The 24,040-nt window shown below is 39.5% G+C and overlaps 1 protein-coding gene across 4 annotated transcripts in view; it reads right to left on the bottom strand.

Moving 5' to 3' along the window:
* CNST (consortin, connexin sorting protein) overlaps positions 1-24,040 on the bottom strand; it is a 58,313-nt gene that overhangs the window by 20,626 nt on the left and 13,647 nt on the right. For all 4 annotated transcript variants that reach the window (XM_068155731.1, XM_068155740.1, XM_068155750.1 and 1 more), the window contains 5 exons: positions 22,061-22,495; positions 10,146-10,351; positions 5,145-5,175; positions 2,495-2,581; positions 1,677-1,791 (listed from right to left, as the gene is read on the bottom strand). In XM_068155731.1, coding sequence (XP_068011832.1) covers positions 1,677-1,791; positions 2,495-2,581; positions 5,145-5,175; positions 10,146-10,351; positions 22,061-22,445 — 824 coding nt within the window. In that variant the 5' untranslated portion in view covers positions 22,446-22,495. The remainder of the gene's footprint in view (positions 1-1,676; positions 1,792-2,494; positions 2,582-5,144; positions 5,176-10,145; positions 10,352-22,060; positions 22,496-24,040) is intronic.

Genomic DNA, 24,040 nt, shown 5'->3' with positions numbered 1-24,040 from the left:
GTGGAGTCCCACACAGCATTTTGCAGAATCTCCTGAGGAAGAAGGTGAATGAAGTCAGTTTGCAGAGGTGAAAGCCATCCAGCTGGCTTTAGGTATTGCTGAACAAGAAACATGGCCAATGCTCTACCTCTATACAGACTCCTGGATGGTGGCAAATGCTTTATGGGGATGGCTACGGCAGTGGAAGAGAAACAGCTGGCAGCGCAGAGGTAAACCCATCTGAGCAGTTGAACTGTGGCAAGATATTGCTGCTCAGACAGAGGACTTGGTGGTCAAAGTACATCATGTGGATGCCCATGTACCCAAGAGTCGAGACACTGAAGAACACTGCAACAACTAGCAGGTGGATCAAGCTGCTAGGATCAGAGTGGCTCAGGTGGATGTAGACTGGCAATGTAAATGTGAATTATTTCTAGCTCGGTGGGCCCACAGTACCTCAGGCCATCAAGGAAGAGATGTGGCATACAGATGGGCTTGAGATTGAGGGGTGGACTTAACTATGGACACTATTGCACAGGTTGTCCATGAGTGTGAAATGTGTGCTACAATCAAACAGGCTAAGTAGCTAAAGCCTCTGTGCTATGAAGGGTGATGGCTGAAATATTAATACAGGGAAGCCTGGCAAATTGATTACATCATACTGCCACAAACCCACCAACGCAAACACTATGTGCTTGTGATGGTAGAAGCAACCACTGGATGTCTGGAAACATATTCAGTGCCCCATGCCACTGCTTGGAACACCATCCTGGGCCTTGAAAAAAACAAGTCTTGTGGTAACGTGGAACCCCAGAAATAACTGAGTCAATTAATGGGACTCATTTTCAAAACAGGCTTACAGATATTTGGGCCAAGGAGTATGGCATTGAGTGGGTGTATCATATCCACCATCGTGCACCAGCTGCTGGGAGGGTCGAAGATTATAACAGCCTACTAAAAACCATCCTGAAAGTAATGGGAGGAAGTACCTTCAAAAACTGGGATGCACATTCGGCACAAGACACTTAGCTGGTTAACACCAGAGTATCGGGCCGGCCCTTCCTAATCCAAACTGCAAAGCGTTGTAGAAAGTGATGAGAGTTCTGCGGTACACATAAAGGACAGCACAGTCCCCTATGTGTCACTACCCTAGGCACGTCCAAGTTCATGATACTATGATATACTGATTCAGAAGGCTGATCAATCAAGCAAAGTTGGTATGAAGTAAGATTTCACAACTTTTCAGCACACTGCCATACTTGGGAACTACAGAATCACTGCTTCATAATGTTTATAAATAAATAAATAAAAAGAAAGGAAATATATAGGGTTAATCTGAGTTCTGGAGTCTGAGATACTGGGCAATTGCTTTTTAAAACAGTGATTAAAACAATAGGTACAGTTCTACAGTCTCTCTAAGTTAACACTACTCAGTTTTCACTTTGACTGAAAATACTAAAACTCAAAACTCACTTTCTGGCTAACTAAGGATTTGCTAAGACAGCTCAGATCTAGTCCCTATACATTCCCCAAACTATATTAAAACATTTTAGTTATATGTCAAAAAGACTTGATAACCAAACTCGCTGAAGTCAATAGGATGTAACTTTTATTTTGACATTGACTATTTTAAAAGTTACATGAGCTGTGCTAACACATTAGTATTGGGAAAAGTAGCAGTATTTTCTTATGCTTACTGTTGATGTGAAGAGCAAACTATAGAAAGCTTTTCCAGCTCTTCACCGCTCAGTTCTTTAGCAGAATTCTTCACTGTTGTTACTGGACTAGGAACTGCTGTTTTCCATTTTCTTTCTAAATTAAAACAAAATAATTTTTACCCAAAGTGGTAATAGTATTTACTTAGCATAAAACATAACTGAAAATAATTAACAGAGGAATATTGACAACTCCTCTGTGTATGGTCTACAATCTTGCTTCAAACTATGCAAAAAAGCAGTGTATTTTTTCACAGCACACTTTCTTTTCATCACATCATAGTCACCAACTCTGAATCAAAATAAGCTGTGGATCAAAGTCTCAACTAATAGAATAATGAATGAAAACCCATTTGCACCTTTTAATGAAATCTGTGAGAAGAAATCTAAAGCAGGGATGCTTATAATGATGTCTCATAGTTTCATAGTTTCATTCAGGGTTGGAAGGGACCACACGGATCATCTAGTTCCAACCCCCCTGCCATGGGCAGGGACACCCCACACTAGACCAGGCTGGCCAGAGCCTCATCCAGCCTGCTCTTAAACACCTCCAGGGACGGGGCCTCGACCACCTCCCTTGACAACACATTCCAGGGCTTCACCACTCTCATGGTGAAGAACCTCCTCCTCACATCTAGCCTGAATCTCCCCACCTCCAGCTTCATTCCATTCCCCCTAGGTCCTGTCACTACCTGAGATCCTGTCAGAGAAATTCTTGTATAAATGCTGCTTTTGGTAGGTGGCATTTTTAAGCCACCAAATTAACTTTCTCTGACAGTACTAGTTTAGCCTACACTCACCCCACTGCTCCTGTATGGAAGAAAGATTTGCAAGCAGCTGCTCATGATACAGTCGTTCGAGCTGGATGAACTTCATTGCCTTCTCATCTGAAGCAAAGATTTAAGGAAAATGTGCACATATGTTGACATGTTATAATTTATTTATATTTTGCATCATATTTGAAAATGCAAGGATTATGTACCTGAAATTTGACATAACTGAATCAAAGTGAATAATGGCTAGCACCTGTATTCCTTTTCTTCCATGTGCTAGGAAGAAAAGAACACCAGACACAAAACCAACAAATAAGAGGTAAAGTAAGTTGAGGAAGGTTCCAAAAATGAAGATCCTATTCTCTTCATCAATTACATTTCCCCACAAACCTTAAGTGCAACAAAAGTTTTTCCAGAAAAGAAATGAGAAAAATAGTATTATGCTGACAATTCTTAACAGAAACCAAAATCACCGGGAAATGAAAAGCAAAACAATTAGACAAATACCAGCATGTAACTCTCAAGAAATATAGTTACATGCCAATAACCATGACTACCTGAAAATATAATCTCCTTTCTACTGGCTAGCTGAGAGTATTTTTAAAAATTCCCCAAACCAAACTTTCAAAGAGATTCCCTCATCCTTTTTAACAATAGTATCATACAATTCTGTTGGGACAGTGGAGTTCACCTTTTGTCTGCTTTCTGAAGATTACGCTTCCTTTTCTTCTATATGCAGGACTCTTTCCTCTCCCTTAGGGTTATAAACATAGTCGTAAAGACATACTGAGAATTACATATTTTGTAATAGTCAGGGTATTTCTAGTTTCATCAAGCCCAAATTATTAGTTGTTCTGTTTAAAGTCATGTTTTGCCAGCTGTGTGATTGGAATACAATTCTACAGTGCAATGAGGATAGAAATACAATGAGTGAGGTTCTTAATAGTACAGAAAAAATATTTTCCATTATTCATGCTAATCAAGATACCGTAGTAATTATTACAAAAGCACAACCAGTACTTGTTATTCTTATTACCCTCATACAACATATACATAGCATGGCTTTTGAACAACAATATTAAGGGAAAAAAATATTCTTTGCTTCAAGAAATCTGTTATTAGAAACAGGATGACAGAGATAGCCTTAGAGGATCTCAGAAACAAACCCTGAATTACTGTTAATATGAGGTTCTACATTGGATGAATTAAAATGCTCGTCATGGATAATTAATGCAATGCAACACGATCAAGTAAGTTCTTTATTAACCTCAGGAAACTGATGGCTGCAAGCATGGACGAGATATCCTTCATAAATATGTATTATATAGTGGTGTTGAATTCCACACACAAGGTGTACATTGCATTAAAAATATTTCCTTTGATCAGCTTTAAATAAACTATCTTCCAATTACAGCAACTTCTATGAAGGAGAAGCTGTCTATTATTGAATGCATTTTAAATGTACTGCCTTTCCCGCTGCAAAGCCATAATTTACTACAGATTTTTTCCACTCCTTTAATTTGTGCTATGTATTTTCAATATTCTGATACATGATTTTGAATTAGGATGACCATGACTGAAGTATAGTCTTCTAAAACATTTTTTTATATATTGATTTTATAATATCGCAACAGTCATTCCTCTGGTTTCATACTACGGGCTAATACAGTTTGACTAGATTTCAAGAATACCTTTCCAGGTTTCCTATGTTTTGTTATTTAACCATTGCAATTGTGCATTTGCTATACTTTGTTTGTAACAAATTACATAACAAAGAAATAATCTAAATGCACAAATTCTGTGATTTATGACACATCTTAGTGAATCACATGTACTCTAAGAGCCTACCACTCTTGGCTCCTCATTTTGCAGTCTTAGCATTTTGACTTAAAAGCAAACACAAGAAAACCCAGTCCAACTTTTCTAAAAATATTTCACTTTATGGTTTAATATGATAATTCTCTCCCAAAATGACTGAAATCAGAGTAATTAGCAGCAGCAGCTCAACTATTATAACTTTTAAACCAAACTTATTTGTATTATCTAGGAACAAATCAAAATAAACTACGCCACTGAACTAGTTGTTCCCAGGAAACAATTGTATTTTCCTGTGACAGTTTCTCAAATGACCTTGATATGATTTTGTCCAATTAGCATTTGCCAAACATCATGTTGCTATTGTTTGCTGCTTGCTGATCTTCCTTAGTTCAATGTTTGGTAATTTTATTGTAATCTAGACCCTTGTAGTACGTATTCTAATCAACTGCTGTGATGATTTCAATCTTACTATAACAGTGCCCTATTTGATACAATAGAATAGATACCTTATCTAGATTGGACATATTTCCAGTAACTAATACTTAAAACAGAACTTATCCTATTAGAACAAAAGTTCTTTGTAAATATTTTCTTACTTCCTTGTTTGTGCACAGCTATTAATGATTGTATCAGCACAACTTTTGGAAGTGGATTTATTACTTAACTCGTATTTCACCTGTCTGATTAAGAAGGGCTTGCTAACATATTGTAGATTCGCTTGTGGATAAATCACAGCTGTTGACTTCTTTCTAACCCTGACCCACCACCTCTGAGTCAGGGGTAAAGCATTTGTCTTTTACGTTTTATCATGCCAAATTGTGCTAGTACTGTGTAACAATTTTGACAAGTAAAAGGATACATTCCTCCTCTTGAAAATAGGTCTCAGCTATCTGCAAAAGTAAAACAAAACAAAAAAGAAAAATTAGGATTCTGTAATTTTTATGAGAGCAGTAAGGATATAATATGGACTTTCAATCATATTTTTAAACAAGTTTTAAACTGTTTTGCAAGGTCATATTTAGTTTGGCTAAAATATGAACATTCAGACTAAAAGACATGCATGCCTATTTGATGAAAGATTATTAAAAATAATAACAAACAAGAATGAAATATGAGGTACGCTCTAGCAAATGGATTCGCCCAAACGTTTGTTGGGTTTTATCTTGTTAAAACAACAAAAAATACTTCAGAAGCGTTTTTATTGATCATATTAGTAAGTTTTAAAATTACATAGCATTACTGTGCTTACTGATACGACTTGAACAGTTTGAATTTTGTTACTGACCATTATTGCCTTACGTTTGACCAAATCAAGATCATTCCTGAGCCCTCCTGAGCATTGCAGTGTAGTGTGACAACATGGAAAAATGGGTTTCCTGACTGATGAGAAAAGACCAATCTCTGGATAAAAGACACCTGTCACAGCAGAAGGGAAATACCAACAACCTTCCTGTTTATATCCTATTTGCAATTAATATTTACAAGAACAATTACAACAATTATTTCAAATATATAGAAATTGAAAGATTTACAATGTGAATATTTACAATTCATGAGATAAAAATATGACTCAAGTTCTTAATTTTTTTATGTATTACTCCTAGTCAACCTGCAGAAGCTAGAAAACACCAATGCAGCAGCTTTCTGCCACTTCCTTTCCTGAAGCTGCTCTGCTGTTCAAAAAAGATTTAAAGATTCTCTATCTCATGTGTAGTTCACTAAACCTAACACCTTTAACAACAGAGCAAATCAGGGAGTTAAATCAGATGGCAGTTCTTTGATTTGCACTGTGGTTGCTATGACATAGAAGAAATCTGTGGCTCTTTCTCCTTAGGCTGACATTTCTGTACCAGAACAATTAGTATTATATTTCTAACAAGACAGCACTGCCAAAGACAACCATTGAGGAAAAAAACAACAACATAAATACACAATTCTTCAATTAGATGGAAGTAATACAGATATATTAAAAAAAATGGGGGGGGGAACATTTCTTGTTGCATTTAGAGCTCAAAGTGCTAAGGAAGTTTAATATAGAGAACAAAAATCATTCCAAGGCAGTTATTAAGGACCAAGAAAATCCAACATATGACAGACTACATATAAAATACTTGAACAACTAAGTCAATCTCCATCACTGTACAAGCTATAACAGTTGCTATCTTAGCCAATGGGCAGGAATTAAACAAGGGATCTCTATGCCTAAGCATTCAAGCTGCAGCATCTTAAAAATCTACTTCACTCTGCCTGGGTAATTTTATAATTACAATGTTTAACAGATTACTGCAGAAAGGAACAGAAACTGTACCCTCACCAAGAGTTTATCTACTGAGAAAGTGTGAATAAACCAAAAACATGGGCATGCAAAAATAAGAGAAAATTACGTTCCAGTATACAGAGTTATTTCTATATCAAATCTAAGTGGTTTATTTTCAGACTGCTGAAATAGATTTACTAGCCCCTTCCTAGTGATGCTTTTGCTTTTAAGCAGCTGTTTGAAAGCCAAAATTACAAGCACAGAAATGGCAAAACCTCCAGAAGACAAGCGAAGACGACAGATGAAGTATTTTTTCTAACTGACAATTGTGTAAAGGTATCAGGGTTTGATTTGGGGCTTTTTTTGTTGTTATTGACAGGGTTGTGGGTTTTTTACTTTTTTGTTTGGTTGCCTTTTTCCCCAGAAATGGCATAAAGGATTGTTTTCTTGGATAACACTGGACTAGAGTCCATGCAATCAACTCAGAGAATGCAAATATCCAAAGTCAGTCAGAAAATGAACATGCTTCTAATCAGAATCAAAATTTTGCTTTGACTCTGAGTTGGTGATAAGGAGTATTATAGAAAAGACAGAGCTGATAACCTGGAAAGGAAGAGGTGTAACACCACATAAAAAAGGTAAGCACAACATTTTTCTTCCAATTCCTATGTGTAGAAAAAATAATCGTTGAGATTTTTAACAACTTACCTGTGCTTTCTAGAAAACTTAAGAATACCTAGAAAGCTTAAGAATACCAATGGCTTTGTTTGCAAATGTAAGAGAATAAAAAAGCCATGTAAATTTCAAAATGAATAGTTTGTTCCACAGACTATATGGTATTGGCGACCTTTAAAAGCATTAACTAATCAGTCTTCATGGACAGTGAAAATTGGTAGTCCTTCCTATTTGCCAGGCATGGTGTGGCAAGGACCATGCTTGCAAAATGTCTCCAGTAATTTTGAGTACCCTGATACCTGAATGTTCAAGTTGAGACCCGCTTAGCTGATACTCCAGTGACGTCTGCAGGAGCATACAAACATTCAGTCTCAGAATCTTTGGGCATATCATAATCTGTATGTTTTAACAAGTAGGCATCATTCTGGAGCAGTCTAAAGACATTTTCTCAAAGAAGTCAGCAACTTGATAGAGAAATCTAGATTTCAAATTGTATTTCCCTGGCTTTCAGCCTTATTACTAATCACTAGACCATTCTGAGTGCTGTACCTCTGAAACAGAGTTGTTAAGTGACATCTAAAATTCTTTACTTGCACGTGTTGTCTGCTATCCACAGTAGCCTCCTAGGGATTTCTGAAGCTGCAAAGCTCAGTATCTGTGTTTCATATATAACTACCACTTAGATTCTGTAACAAATGTTAAACAAATCACATGAATCCCATTCAGACAGGATAAAAGTTGCATCCTATTTTAATTAAACGTTAATCCTTAGAATAGCTCCTAATAGCCACAGCTTTTAAAGATTTAACACAGACTTCCAACTAACAATGGGGATTGTTAATACTCTAGAAAATCTGACATAGCAATTTATTTTACATTGAATTTTGTTATACAGACTATAAAGAGAATATGACAGAAGAGTATGTGCTAGGCTTGGCATAAAGGAACATTACTGGCAGGCTGTACTAGCAGTTGGAAAAAGAAGACTGCAGATGACAGTTTAATCTCTGGAAAAGGAAGAAAATCTTAATAGTTTCACTTTATATGAAAACATGAATGCTATTGTTAAAATCCATTATTTTCCCCACAGATTAAAAAGTGTGTTATGATCCCTTGAAGTTTCAATATTCAATTTAAAGTGCTTGATATTTCTTAGGAAGAGATTGTGTCACAGTTCCTGTAAGACTTTCAAAAAGAATATTACCCCTTAGGGTTTGGCTTTCTCACCTAAAAAGCACCAGATTCATTTCTACTCCATCATTTTCAATGACACTCCTTAATGTATGTAAAGTCTTTTTAAAGTATCTGCCATAACTGTGCTGTTTTCCAATGAATAATTGCCAAATTCAACATGGCTAGAAGTAAAAATGCTTAAGCATAGTACTAACTTTCAAATAATCTAAGGAACAATATCAATTGTCTTTGCTCAAATACAGATTAATAAAAATGGTTTCCAATTCTATGTCAAATGCAAATAATCTATAATTCAGAATACTAAAAATAAACCTCTTTTTCCAATTAAAAAAGTGATGATGCAGGTGTGTCATCACAGTTCACAAGTAGAAAAATATCACACCAACAAAGATAATGCAACCGAACAAAATTAGAATAGAATAGAATAGAATAGAATAGAATAGAATAGAATTAACCAGGTTGGAAAAGACCTTCAAGACCATCATGTCCAACCTATCACCCAACACCATCTAGTCAACTAAACCATGGCACCAAGTGCCTCATCCAGTCTCAAACACTTCCAGTGATGGTGACTCCACCACCTCCCCAGGCAGCACATTCCAATGGCCAATTACTCTTTCTGTGAAGAATTTCTTCCTAACATCCAGGCTAAACCTCCCCAGCACAGCTTGAGACTGTGTCCTCTTGTTCTGGTGCTGGTTGCTTGGGAAAAAAGACCAACCCCCACCTGTCTACAACCTCCCTTCAGGTAGTTGTAGACAGCAAGAAGGTCTCTCCTGAGCCTCCTCTTCTCCAGGCTAAGCAACCCCAGCTCCCTCAGCCTCTCCTCAAAGGGCTTGTGCTCCAAACCCCTCTCCAGATTTATTGCCCTTCTCTGGACACCTTCCAGCAAGTCAACATCTTTCCTAAACTGAGGGGACCAGAACTGGACACAGTACTCAAGGTGTGGCCTAACCAGTGCTGATTACAGGGGCAGAATGAATTCATCAGGCACTGCATAATATTTATACATATAACTGACATTAGACATTACCGCCAAACAAGAAGTATTCTAGTTCACTGTTAGTCTGACACAACTAAACTAAGTATTCATTCTTTGTCAAGTTCTATCAACACATACATCTTACAGCATAACTTCCAGAATGAAAATCATACTGGCCAGTTAGTAAAACAAGATTGCTTTTCAAATCACTAGTATTTCCTGTGGTCTTGCAGGTGTGGCAACTGCACAATAAGCGAGTATACACTAAGAAACCTTGAATCTTAGCATTCATACATGGAATTCATGTTAGAAAGAAGAAGTCTGCAACAGTAAAAATTATTCCAGATTTAAAATGTTATTTAGACATCAGCTGTCTTTTATCTAAACCAGTGTTTCACAACAATTATTCAAGCTTTGTTGAAGAGAGATTTTCCCAAATCTTCCTGCCAAATTAGAATTTTATCATAGAGAATTAGAAAATCCCCTCTTAGGATTTTCCTTTAATTGTGCAATTTACTTTTGAGGCAATAGGTTAGAAGAGATTAGAAGAGGTTAGAAGACATATTCGTCTTGAGGACCTGTTACACATCAAAATCACAGAATCACCAAGGTTGGAAGAGACCTCAAAGATCATCAAGTCCAACCTGAATAAACTGTCCAAATAAGAATAATAACATATATTGAATTAATGTGTCATTTTTCCTTTTGTTTCCTTTTCCTTGTGTTCAACATTCCAGAATCATAGGAAGTACCTGATGGAGACACAGGGGAAGTATCTTTGAATCCATCTGCTCAACCTCCTCACGGAGCAAAGAGAAAAGAGACTGCAACGTTTGTTTTTGTTCTCTTTGGTGAAAGTTTTCATTTGCTTCAACAGCACCTTCAGCATGCACAAAATCTGTCTCTCTAATAAGAATATTTTCCTCCGTGATTGCTGCGGTTCCCACTGTAGAAACTCCTTTAAAAAGAACAAATACTTAAGTTAGAACTAAAAAAAATCCAACAACAAACCATCATTTTCTAGGAAATTTCAATATGAAAGCTATAAATAAAAATGTATTCTCTTACATAACATCTTTGCAAGTAAATAATACATTGGTGTTGTCAAAATTAGCTGTGGTAGGTCTGTCTCATATATCTGAAAAAACATAGTAACATAGCAACCTAATCTAGTTAAACTAAAGATGTAACTGCTTACTGCAGGGGGGGTTGGACTAGAAGACCTTTAAAGGCTCTTTACAAGCCAATGAATTCTATAATATATCAGGTATCTTCATACACTTCTGGCTGGGACCAGACCTTAACTTCAGAAACTCCTCACCTAGTCTCCTTGGTCTCTTCTCCCAGGCAACCAGGACCAGAACAAGAGGACACAGTCTCAAGCTGCACCAGGGGAGGTTTAGGCTGGATGTTAGGAAGAAGTTCTTCCCAGAAAGAGTGATTGGCCATTGGAATGTGCTGCCCAGGGAGGTGGTAGCATCACCATCACTGGAGGTGTTTAGGAAGAGACTGGATGGGGTGATTGGTGCTGTGGTTTAGTTGATTAGATAGTGTTGGATGATAGGTTGGACACGATAATCTCAAAGGTCTCTTCCAACCTGGTCTGGTCTGGTCTGGTCTGGTCTATTCTATTCACTGTTACAGAGTTTTTATAAAGAGAGCAGAATAACCTAAAGTAAAAAGTATTGTGAGTAATATTACAGCTTCAGCTAAAATAATCAATGCTTAGAGGCAAATGGACAAACTCCTATGAATTCAGTCAAAACTGAATTTCAATACAGTAGAGACAGAAAACAGGGCTCTTTGTAAGACAATTTAGCTCAAAAAGGGCAAAAAGAAGGTAGATGAGGAGTGTGAATGAGGTTCTCTTCACTCCTGCCAAGGATGTCTTACAGGGAGATATCCTTGGGAAGGAAAGGACACAGTTTGACCTGTTCCTCCGTGGATAACTCAGTGTCTTTTCACAGTGATGACAGGATCTTAAAGGACTGAATGAAGCAGATGATGACAGTGGGGGATTCTGTTATGGGGACAGATGTCTATAGGGACTGTCCTGCTGAATTAAAAGGAATACCTCCCCATGACAGTACTTTGTATTTCAGAGACAAGGGAATGAGCCAGTAGTGATCTACGTTGGTAACGACGCCACAGGGATGTTTAAATTCAGTTTAGTCTCCAGAACTTCTTGCTGAGCAGAACCCCAGGTCTTCTGTGCTAAACTCTGGCAGTTTTCTATTACCTGTATCTAATTTTTATGCAAGTCAGAAGTCAGACATGCAGGTGGAGGGCTGGCAACATGTATGAAGGCTAATGTAGAACATAACAGTATAAAATTGTTACAGGAAAAACCTGGGTGAGAGTCCCACATTTTAGTGCAAGAAGTGCAGTATCTGTTGTATATTGCTGATCATGCTGATCATGAATATGGCAGCTATCAGGAAATGTTAAATGTGGTTAGTGAAGAAGCGTAGAGTAGGAGTAGTAATGGGAGAAATTGACTGCCCAGAGAATGAAAGCATAAATGATGGCATATAAGTCATTATAATAAGCATGTTACTCTTCCCCAGCTACATTCATTTTCTGAAAAACATGCTATCAGTTAAAAGCAGGACAGGTGAGGGCACTGTTTCAGAGAACCATCACACTTTCTACAGCTTGGGCACTCAGCATATTTCAGACGCCCCTGTGTTTGTCACAACTGGAAGCTTACAGTGATAATTCACATTTAAAATTCAGGGCTTCATAAAGGCATTAGCTTGTCCACTGAAGGCTCCACCACTCTAATTTTTGTTAAACTCTTTATTATGTAAATTATCCAGGTCAGGAATACCAGTAATCTCTGTAGGTGGCTATTTTCACAGGGCTTTCTGCCAGACAAAATATGGGTGTCATTTAATGCTGCCTTTTCAACATTAATGCATGTTTCAGTATTTATTTGTGCTTGCTCTGGGCCAAAAGCAACAAGAAACATAACTGGATAGAAGAGACAAACCAGGAAGTACTTTTACAGATGGAATGAAGGCTGCCTTAATACACCTTTTTGTTGAACACATGATCATGAAACCAGAAAAGAGGGTCCATGTGTTCTGCCAATCTTTTCCTCCAGAAAAATCACCCCTAAATATTACCTCAATCTGCATTTTATTGAGCACTTAGTAGTCACCTGTGATATAAAAAAAAGTTCACTGAAATGTGCTCAATATCAACTATAATGAAAAACCTTTATTTTCATGTTGTTGTGGTACTAACACATACTTTATAAACTGCATACTATTCCTGCATATAGTTAAGCTGTCATTCACTTGGAATTAAATTCTTCTCACAAATTACTCCCTTGATTCTGAAGCGAGGCCTTACAGTCATTCAGGTTAACTCCACCTTGTTCTATTTAAACACAAGACAGCATTTGTGCCTTAGTAGCACTGCAACTGTTTTTTAGGCAAAATCACTTAGTATATGCTATTCCATTATAAAGGTGTTATGGTCTTTTTTCTCTATGTTCTTGAAAAAAGCACACAACACTGGTTTTTAGTAAAGACTGGTATCTTACATAGATTTCTGGTATTTTAAACAGCAAGGCTTAAGTTTTTTCACTTTGCAAAGCATTGATATTTACCCCATACTTTGATAGTTGGTTCCACACTAGAATGGAACCTAAGCCTTTATGAAAATAAATCTCAAAAACTGCAGGAGAGCAATTCTCCAATATCCAGAGCACTCACTAGGAATGGGGCAGAGAGCTGTGTTCAACTTTCTGCTTTGTCTCTCATAGAGGTTTCTATGCTCAGTTGTGTGCCACTGTTTCCTGTGACACTGGGAGAAGCAAACTTTCTCAAAATTTCCCTAACAGTTCACAGAAGCAGCCCCATGTTTGCAAAAGATTCACTTTTGACAGACCTTGAATAAAAAACAAACACATTTTTCAATATGTCTCAACTTTCGTTGTTTTTTCATTGTTTTCTTAGCACTGCAAGTATATGAAATTCAGGTGCTCTTGCCACCTGAGTGAATATGAGTCAGATTCAAGTATGAGGCATTTCATATAAAAATAAAATTTCTGAATATTATCTTGGTTTTTTTTAAATTTAATTTTAAATTTCACATTCAGTAGCATTAGCTTAAATCACCAGTAACAGAAGTTTTTAGTACAGAAAACATATGGTAATTGCTTTTTTTAAACACTCTTTCCTACTCAGCTCCAGAAAGCTGGTTCAGACTGATTCATTCAAGAACTACTGAAAAACCTCAAAACCAAACCAACAACCCCAACACCAGCAAGTATTAAAAAAAAAAAAATAATTTTTAATAGAAAAGATTTTAAGACATGAGTGCTGGCAGTAAAGATAGAACCCCAACTGAGCAAGCTCAAAATTTTTAGCATAGCACAGAGCCTTAAATAAAATAACACTGCTTGAGTTTTCATGTAACTTGACTATATTCATATAGTTTATTTGCTGCAACACCAATCATCCCAACCACTCCCATTTTCTTTCCTCACATTTAAGCTGCTTCAAGGAATAATTTGAATAATTTACAGGAAAACCTTATGTCACCAAATTTAACTTGGGGCAAAAATAAGTGCAAGTTAACACACTATACTATCTTAAGAGAATACACACTGTGATTTTACAATATTAAGTTACTAATTATGCTAGGACTGATCTTTTGGAAAAAAAGATAAAATTATTTTAAGAGGATAGAAATAATTTGAAGTTCACATTTACAAAAAATACATTGAAGCAAGTGACACTTCATGAGTCACTATCTTTACCGCACTAAGGTTAGTACAACTCATTACAAGGAATCCAAGTATGAATAATCACCAAGGTTTTGTCAGTTTAAATTTACATCACTTCTTTGATCACCAGTGTCCTCTTTAAACAGACATAATCATAGTAAATTCAAAGCTAGTATTAATGTACAACAAGAATGTGAGAGAAATATGGGACCTGGAAGCTACAGACTTGTCAATCCACTCTAATGAGTCTACTGCAGCATTCAGACAGCCAAAAGGAGGTGCTTCTTCCAGCAATGCATAGGCAAAATCTTGGACCTAGTTACTCCAGCACACTGAGATGAACTCAAAAACCAATGGCAAGTCAGGTGACAAATTCACTGTAAGCCATTACAGTCTATTGGTTCCCCCTTGGAGATGTCTTGAATGGGTAACAGTGACTCTAAGAGGTTTGCTTATAGGGAAAAGGAAGAAAGTACATAAATTTCTTATTTAGCTGTAAGTGAAAGTACCTCATCCATGACTTCTCAACAGTTAAACAAAAAAACAAAACATGAAAGCACATGCCATGCAAATATGGCATTCTGCTGTCATCCCTTCAGAGATCTTCTTCAAAGAATAGAATAGAACAGACCAAACCAGGTTGGAAGAGACCTTCAAGATCATCAAGTCCAACCTATCACCCAACACTATCCAATCAACTAAACCATGGCACCAAACAGCCCATCAAGTCTCTTCCTAAACACCTCCAGTGATGGTGACTCCACCACCTCTCCAAGCAGCCCATTCCAACGGCCAATCACTCTTTCTGGAAAGAATTTCTTCTTAACATCCATCCTAAACTTCCCCTGGTGCAGCTTGAGACTGTGTCCTTTTGTTTCGGTGCTGGTTGCCTGGGAGAAGAGACCAATCCCCACCTGGCTACAACCTCCCTTCAGGTAGTTGTAGACAGCAATAAGGTCTCCTCTAAGCCTCCTCTTCTCCAGGCTAAGCAACCCCAGCTCCTTCAGCCTCTTCAGCTTGTGCTCCAAACCCCTCCCCAGCTTTGCTGCCCTTCTCTGGACATGTTTCAGCAAGTTAACATCTTTCCTAAACTGAGAGGCCCAGAACTGGACACAGTACTCAAGGTGTGGCCTAACCAATGCTGAGTACAGGTAGTTGAAGAGAGCAATAAAGTCTCCCCACAATCCAGACTGTACCACTGTCAACAGGCTGGCTAATATGTTACTGCAATCTCAGAAAAGCAGAACATATCTAGTATGTCATAAACATCTTTTACTCTGGTTTGATTATTCTCCTGTCTGCCTCCAAGTTAAAGACAAGAAAGCTAGTTTGTTTCTTTTATGTAAAGGGATACTCAGATAATGTTTAAAATATTTGGTGCTAAAAATGAGATGTAAGATTCTCACCAAAATGAAGATATCTGCACTCTCCAGAAATTTTGAAAATTTTATCTTTTGGTCCTCCTTCTGTACAGCCAAAGTTCTTTATTAATAAAGTTGCAAGAGTATGTTCATAGAAATTCAACACAACTTTTGTAAGTTTTGCAGGCAGGACACTGTTGTGGTATTTTCTGTTGCTAGATTTTTCTATAAAATGTTCTGTATTTCAGATTTCTGCTTTTTGCCTTAAAAACAGTGATCTACTGCGCAGGCCTCTTTTTGTGGTACTTCTGCATCCGGTGACTGCATTTATCAACAAAAAGACACACTAACAGAGAGAGAATACAAGAAAAGTTTAACTTCCAATGTTTGGGTGAAGTTTTCCTGTTCTTCCTCTCATCGTACTTCAGATACCTCTGCCCACATGTCTGTATCACATTTCATCAACTTGTTTCCTGTTATTTCCATCATACACATGCCTGGTGCTCAACTGCTTGTGCCAAGCTCTTGTTTTAATTGTTCCATTCTATTTTTAAACATTAAAACCACAGTTGAAATATATACTTAATGACTTGCTGCATCTTTTAATGAGAACTTATTCTTCCTATAATGACAGATTTCAAGATCCTCTTTTCTTTGCTAGAAAATATAAACTTTCTCTTCCTGATTTTGGCTGTATGTACAAGATACGGAATGCAAGCCTCCTTCCTTTCCCTTCTTTACCTGTTTTATAATCCTTTCAGATCACAGAATCTTAGAATGGCTTGAGTTTGAAAGGACCTTAAATATCATTTAGTTCCAGTCCTCACTACCATGGGCAGGGACACCTCCCACTATACCAGGCTGCTCAAAGCCTCATCCAACCTGACCTTAAACACTTCCACAGATGAAGTGTCCACAACTTCTCTGGGCAACCTGTTCCAGTGTTCCACCATCCTCACAGTAAATAGCTTCTTCCTTATGTCCAATCTAAATCTACCCTACTGTAGTTTAAAATTATTGCCCCTTGTCCTGTGACCACACGCTCTTACAAAAAGTCCCTCCCCAGCTTTCCTGAAGATCACCTTCAGGTACTGGAAGGTCACTATAAGATTCCTCCAGAGCCTTCTTTTCTCCGTGCGAGACAACCCCAACTCTCTCAGCCTCTCTTTGAAGGAAAGGTGCTCCAGCCCTCTGATCAGCTTTGTGTCCTTCTTTAGGATGCTATCCAGCAGGTCCTTGCCCTTCTTTCAGTGAGGATTCCCCAGCTGGACACAGTACTCCAGGACATAAGAGCAGAGTAGAGGGGCAGAATCACCTCTTGACCTCCTGGCCATGCTGCTTTTGATGCAGCCCTGCTGGGCTGCAAGTGCACACTGTTTGCTCACATTCAGCTTCCCATCCACCAGCATCCCCAATTCTTTTTCTGCGTGGCTGCTCTCAATTTCATCATCCCTCAGCCTGTATTGGTTGGTACCAAGGACTGCCCCAGACTAGGTGCAGGACCCTGCACTTTGGCCTTATATAAGCTCATGAGGTTCACCTGAGCTCACTTCTTCAGCCTGTCTAGGTCCCTCTGGATGACGTACTATCCCTCAGTCATATCAACTGCACCACTCAGCTTATAATCACCGGCAAACTTGCTGAGGGTGCACTCAATCTCACTGTTAGCATTGATGAGGATATCAACCAGTGCCGGTCCCCTGAGGGACGCCATTTGTCACCCACCTCCATCTGGACACTGTGTTGTTGGCCAGTACCCTTTGGATTTGATCATCCCATTAATTCTTTATCCATTGAACAGTCTACCTATAAAATTCATATCTCTTCATCTTAGAAGGATGTTGCGGGGGACCGAGTCAAAGGCTTTACAAAAGTCCAGAAAGATGACATCTCTTGGTCTTCCATTGCCAACTGATGTCATCATTAATCACCATCAGTTTTTGGATTAGGTTATAAAAGACTTGCCATTTACCAGGAAATCTGTATTTTGGAATTATCTACTTCAAGTAGCTAAATTTCCCATCTTCTCAGTCTTTAGGTGAAAAAAGCAACATAGGAAAAAAAAAACAAAACAGGCACAATTTGGTTGTTCCTATAATTTTCAAAGATACCTATGCAATGAAATACACTGCAACTGATATTAATTAATATATTGCAGCACTGTGAGAACTAAGCTTTATGATTCGTGGTGAAAACCTAATATAATAACACATTGTGTTGATGCAGACAAATCCTACTCAGGCAAAAAAGGGAAGAAGCATCTCAGATAAGAAAATGCAATAAACTTTTATATTATCAAATTAATATCCAAAAGGTCTGAAGGAGAAATAACATAAAAAATTGGTAAAATGCATTTTTAAACAGCTCATTGCCCAAAATACACATCTTAGAAGTACCTATAAAAAGGCTTTGAAACATAAATAGATTTTAACAGCAGGCCAAGATCAAACTGTTTGGTACTTATATCAAGATTTCAGATCTTGACACTTTATCAAGACACTAAAATCTTGCACTTGAACCCGACGTTCAATTGAACAAAAATATATTGCCCAAATTTCTGGCAATTCTGACTTAGAAGTCAGTCTAACTTCCATACCAAAACCCTGCACCTCCATCTACATTTGCTTCCTTGATATGTTCCATTTACTACAAAGTCTGTGTTTAAATACAGAAGCTGAAAATATCTAGCACTGAATCTGATTTAGGACTACTAAGTCTCCTGAGAAAAAACAAAACTATACCCTTCAGCAAAAGTTTAAAAATAACCAGTACTACCATGTGACCGTTTGAGGCTGCGCCTTTAAGAAAGGGACACTATGGTTGAATGTTTTATAAACAAAAGACTGATTCTGGCAAACTGCCAGGGGCGGCAGCAACTGCCAACATGGCGTCTCCTCCTTCTCCTCCTCCTTCTTCTTCTTCGGCCATTAACGGGGCAGGTTCATTTCCGCCCACTCTCTGGGTGGGACCGGAAGCCACTCCCACAGTAGCTGATTTATCTCAGAACCTGTCAGCTTCTGTTAAAGTGGCTGTTTTAAAGACTAGAAGTGGAAAGACCAAAGAGGAATGAGGAGCTAATGGAGGAGAAGGGCAGGAGACTGATCCTGGTGAGGGACCCTCTACTAGAAAAGATCCTGATGAGGAGGAAGAGAAGATTTGTTTCAAAGATCTAGCTGAATTATTGAGATCAACACCAGAAAGAGATGCAGCTAAGACAGCAGCTAAGGGCGCTTCTCAGCTTAGAGAGATCCTTAGGAGAGTGTCAGCAGGATTATGGGGACAACCAGTTCAGGAAGATGCGGTAGATGGAGAAGATGATGACCTGTTGGGCTGTCCGTCTCCTCGCGAAGAGCGGAGAAATGTCCGCAAAGATTATGCCAGCGCAGATAAGGAGCCAATTCTAACTTGGCTTAGTAGATATTATGATACAGGTGCTCCAGCTCTAATAGTTGGAGACGAGTCAGCAGCTCAGCTAGGAACTCTCTCGAAGGATAATGGAATAGATAGACATCTAGGCAGGGCTCTCGGTAAGGTTAATCTGTGGATATGCCTTTTATTTGCAGTTGCCCTGAGATACCCTTCCCGAGATGATCTTCCATGGAATCCTAAACCCTGGACTACCATAGATGAGGGAATTAAGTGCCTGAGAGAATTTGATGTTAGAGAGATACTCTATGGTGAACATGAAACTGTGAATCCTGATGACATTCCTGTGGGTACTGGTCTTGCTAAAAAGCTCATCAAGCTTGCTTCTTCTAATTATGCAAACATTCTGGCAAGCAGAATTGTGTCAAGAAATTACAGTGGAGCTCCTCCTACGGTTGGCCAATTCAGTGATCAAATGAGACAATTGGAGGATAGCATGACACATGTTTCTTTGGTTTCAGCCATTGAAACTCTGTCTGGAAAAATTGAGAGTTGCATGAAGGATCTGAAAGATTCCATATACCAATTGGCACAAAGAGATAACTCCAATTACTCCTCCAGGATTCGAACCCATGACCTCAACACTCATAGTTCCACACCCTACCAACTGAGCCACTGAAGCATGAGAGAGTTAAAAGATGAATTTAAAAATTCCATATCCCAATTGGCACAAAGGGATAATTTCAATTCTTCCTCCAGGTGGATACAAGTTTCATCTGTGAGGAATACATGTCCTCCAAGGAGGTCATTCCAAAACAGATCAAATCAAAACAGACCACCAAGGCAGTCACGTAGGACTATTTGGATAACTCTGCATGATCACTTTGGTGAGAACATGAACCGCTGGGATGGCCAACCAACTTCTAATCTTTTCAGGAGACTGAAAGAATTGCAAAGTGGCAGAACCCAAAGTAGCAATACCAGAAGGGTAGCTGTTACTTCCACAGTTCCCCAGAACAACTCTAGTAGCTACAACAGTGGCTCCAGTTACCTTCTTTGCCTCAATTTTTATTAGAAGGGCAGAACGTCTTCCTGACAGCTGGCCTGCAGAGCTAGCAGAAGGAGCCAGGGAGCTGCAGTTTCCCTATATTCCATGAGGCGGTGGTTGGAACTCTCCTTAGCAGCCTGGATCCCCACAAGTCCATGGGACCAGATGGGATTCATCCTAGGGTGCTGAGAGAGCTGGCAGATGAGCTGGCCAAGCCACTCTCCATAATTTTCCAGCAGTCCTGGCTCACTGGAGAGGTCCCAGAGGACTGGAAGCTGGCCAACGTGGTGCCCATCCATAAGAAGGGCCGGTTGGATGAGCCAGGGAATTACCGGCCTGTCAGCCTGACCTCAGTGCCAGGCAAGATCATGGAACAGGTCATCCTGAGTTCAATAACACAACACTTACAGGATGGCCAAGGGATCAGACCTAGCCAGCATGGATTTAGGAAGGGCAGGTCCTGCCTGACCAACCTGATCTCCTTCTATGATCAGGTGACCCGCCTGGTGGATGTGGGGAGGCCTGTTGATGTAGTCTACCTGGACCTCAGCAAGGCCTTTGACACCGTCCCCCATAGCAAAATGCTGGCCAAGCTGTCAGCCCATGGCTTGGACGGGAGCACACTGCGATGGGTTAGGAACTGGCTGGAGGGCCGAGCCCAGAGAGTGGTGGTGAATGGTGCCACATCCAGCTGGCAGCCAGTCACTAGTGGTGTGCCCCAAGGATCAGTGCTGGGCCCTGTGCTCTTTAACATCTTTATTGATGATCTGGATGAGGGCATTGAGTCCATCATCAGTAAATTTGCTGACGACACCAAGCTGGGGGCAAGAGTTGATCTGCTGGAGGGTAGAGAGGCTCTGCAGAGAGACCTCGACAGGCTGGACAGATGGGCAGAATCCAACGGCATGAGATTTAACACATCCAAATGCCGGGTTCTGCACATTGGCCACAACAACCCCATGCAGTGCTACAGGCTGGGGTCAGAGTGGCTAGAGAGCAGCCAGGCAGAGAGGGACCTGGGGGTGCTGGTTGATGGTAGGATGAACATGAGCCTGCAGTGTGCCCAGGCAGCCAAGAGGGCCAATGGCATCCTGGCCTGCATCAGGAACAGTGTGGCCAGCAGGAGCAGGGAGGTCATTCTGCCCCTGTACACTGCACTGGTTAGGCCACACCTCGAGTACTGTGTCCAGTTCTGGGCCCCTCAGTTTAGGAAGGATGTTGACTTGCTGGAACGAGTCCAGAGAAGAGCAACAAAGTTGGTGAGGGGTTTGGAACACAAGCCCTATGAGGAGAGGCTGAGGGAGCTGGGGCTGCTTAGCCTGGAGAAGAGGAGACTCAGGGGTGACCTTATCACTCTCTACAACTACCTGAAGGGAGGTTGTAGACAGGCTGATGATGGTCTCTTCTCCCAAGCACCCAGTACCAGAACAAGAGGACACAGTCTCAGGCTGCGCCAGGGGAGGTTCAGGTTGGATGTTAGGAAGAAGTTCTATACAGAAAGAGTGATTGCGCTATGGAATGGGTTGCCCGGGGAGGTGGTGGAGTGGCCGTCATTGAAGGTGTTCAGAAGGAGACTTGATGGGGTGCTTGGTGCCATGGGTTAGCTGTTTGGGTGGGTTGGATTGGTTGATGGGTTGGACACGATGATCTTGAAGGTCTCTTCCAACCTGGTTTGGTTTATTCTAATAAAGGTTTATTCTAACACTGCACACTGTGCGCAATGCACATGTGGGCATGTTCCCCATAACTAGGGGTGCCCTGCCTCCCGCCAGGGGGAGGAGAGGGATAACAGAGATAATAGAATCTATTGGGATGTGTACATCCAGTGGCCTGGCACTTGACAATTTCGAAAGTACAGGGCCTTGGTTGACACAGGAGCTCAGTGCACCATAATGCCATCAAATTATCAGGGATCAGAGTCTATAACTATTTTGGGAGTCACTGGTGGATCTCAAGAGTTAATTAAGGTGGAGGTTAATATAAGTTTAACTGGTAGACAATGGAGGAAGCATACAGTTGTGAAGGCTGGGCCTTCCCCTCAACCCACGACATACCATTAAAATATATCTTTCTTGTTAGTTCACAGGTAATAAATACAGTGTTGTAATTTAAATAAACAGAACAACTTTTTTTTTTTTTTTTTCAATAAAGTACCTTTAGATTTTTTAGTGGAGCTTCTTTTGCTTCTTGGACTTCTTTTCCCGCATGGCTGTTTTTCTGTAATAGGCTTTTCCTCCAGCTGGGTGTCCATATGGACATTTACAGATCTCTTGGTCTCACTTTCCTTACAGCTCGGTGTACACTCTCCAGTGTCCATATTCTCATTATTATTGATGCTGTCCTGCTCACCATTATTCTGCTGTCCCATAGCAATGCTACGACTGGTCAGAACCTCATTCCCATCGCTGTCAAGTTGATTTTCATTTTCATCAGCTGAAGAAACCAAAGGAGATGCCAAACTTTCCACCCTATAGTCAGCAGGCAGACTGTCCTTTGAGTCTATTTGTACCTCATTTGGTGAAAATTCTCTGTCATCCATTAGCGCGTCACTTGTTGAACCACTAAATCTCCCTCAAAGTATTTTTAGACCTGGAATATAAACCCAGAAGAAGCATTTATAGTATGTGTATTATAATGGATAAACAAACTTGTACTTAATGCCAGTCAATAAAGAATCACATCAGCCAAGTGATATATTTTGTAAGTATGGGGAAACTCTTTCAAACAGTAATTCATTGCTCCATTGCAGACTTTAAAGCAAAGCATATCTACAAGCAAAAACCTATTTATAAACTCATATTTTTATCCAATTATAATTGCTTCTATTTACCTGACCAATAGCACAGCTGATCTTTACGGCAGCGCTCATAGTGTTGCAGCTGAACTAATGAGAAAAGCATGAAGGTAAACAGAAACCACCTCCTTCACCCCCCTTTAATCCATGGCTAAAACAAAAACATTCTTGTCACATAAGATCATACTTTGCCTGAAATAAACTAGGCAGGAATAAAAGCAGCACAACTTTTAATTCTGTCAGTGATGGTATTGCATCAAAGATGTAGGTAGGTACAAGCGGAACCTGTGTATTGACTCAGATTGTCACTTTACAGAAAACATTCAATGTGCCTTCAGTGTGCACAGAAGCAGATGGTTTGTTAATAAAAAAAATAATTTAATCCTCCACCTACTCTCAGAAGGGGTCAACTTTCCTTTTTTTGTGACTATGCAGCTCAAATCAATGTGGCAATTAGAGGCATATTCACAAGAAAAAAAGGGTATTAGCAGCAGTTACATGGTACTCTTATTGTATCAGTTTCTGGTTTTAGCTTTTAGAAGCATAGTAATACTTCTGTTCTAAATTAGCAACTATAAAGATGAAATATAGCTTCACTATGTACATCTCTTTAGATTTAGCTCACATATTTGAAACAGTGAAGCCAATGGCTGGCAAGCGCTCTTGTATTACAGAGGAGCTCAGACAAGCCTCCTACAGCAGTTTCCTATCCTTTCCTGTAAATGAAGAGGCATTTTAGGAAACAGGTTTTCATCAGCCTTTCTTTAGTCTTATATCCTAGTATGTAAACCCAAAGTAACTGAACACTTCCTAAGTATGCAAAATAATATTTTATTCTACTAGAAGAATCCACAATGAAGGAAAATGTTAAAAAATGCATTACAAAATAAGTAGGTCTTCTTTCATACACAGAAATGTGTTTCTGTTAAAGATTTTCTCCAAATTATTCCTCCACAGCCACTGTAGTTGCTAAGAAGACAGGAAAAAAAAAAAAGAAAATGTCATTCCTATCTCAGAGAAGAACAAGAAGGAGGACTTGAGGAACTACAGATTGTTCAGCCTCACCTCAGTTTCTAAGAGGTATAGCAAGTAATCCTAGAAATAATTTTCAAACATATGAATGACAAAAGTTATCAAGGGGAACACGGTGACTGAAGACGAGGAAAAGGCTGAGGTCCTGAACACCTTCTTTGCCTCAATGTTTAACAGCAAGGCAGAAGGAGTTCAGGACGAGCGACCTCCTGAGCTGGGTAATGGGGTTGGGGAGCAGTGTAATGCCCCAGTAATCCATGAGGAATTAGTTCAGGACCTGCTGAGCCACTTGGACACTCACAAGTCCA

This window comes from Melanerpes formicivorus, unplaced genomic scaffold (assembly GCF_026170545.1).
Source record: "Melanerpes formicivorus ecotype bairdi unplaced genomic scaffold, bMelFor1.0.p_v2 SCAF_2, whole genome shotgun sequence".
NCBI lineage: Eukaryota > Metazoa > Chordata > Aves > Piciformes > Picidae > Melanerpes > Melanerpes formicivorus.
Note: the sequence above shows the minus strand (reverse complement) of the source record. Positions and strands in the feature narration are given on the sequence as shown.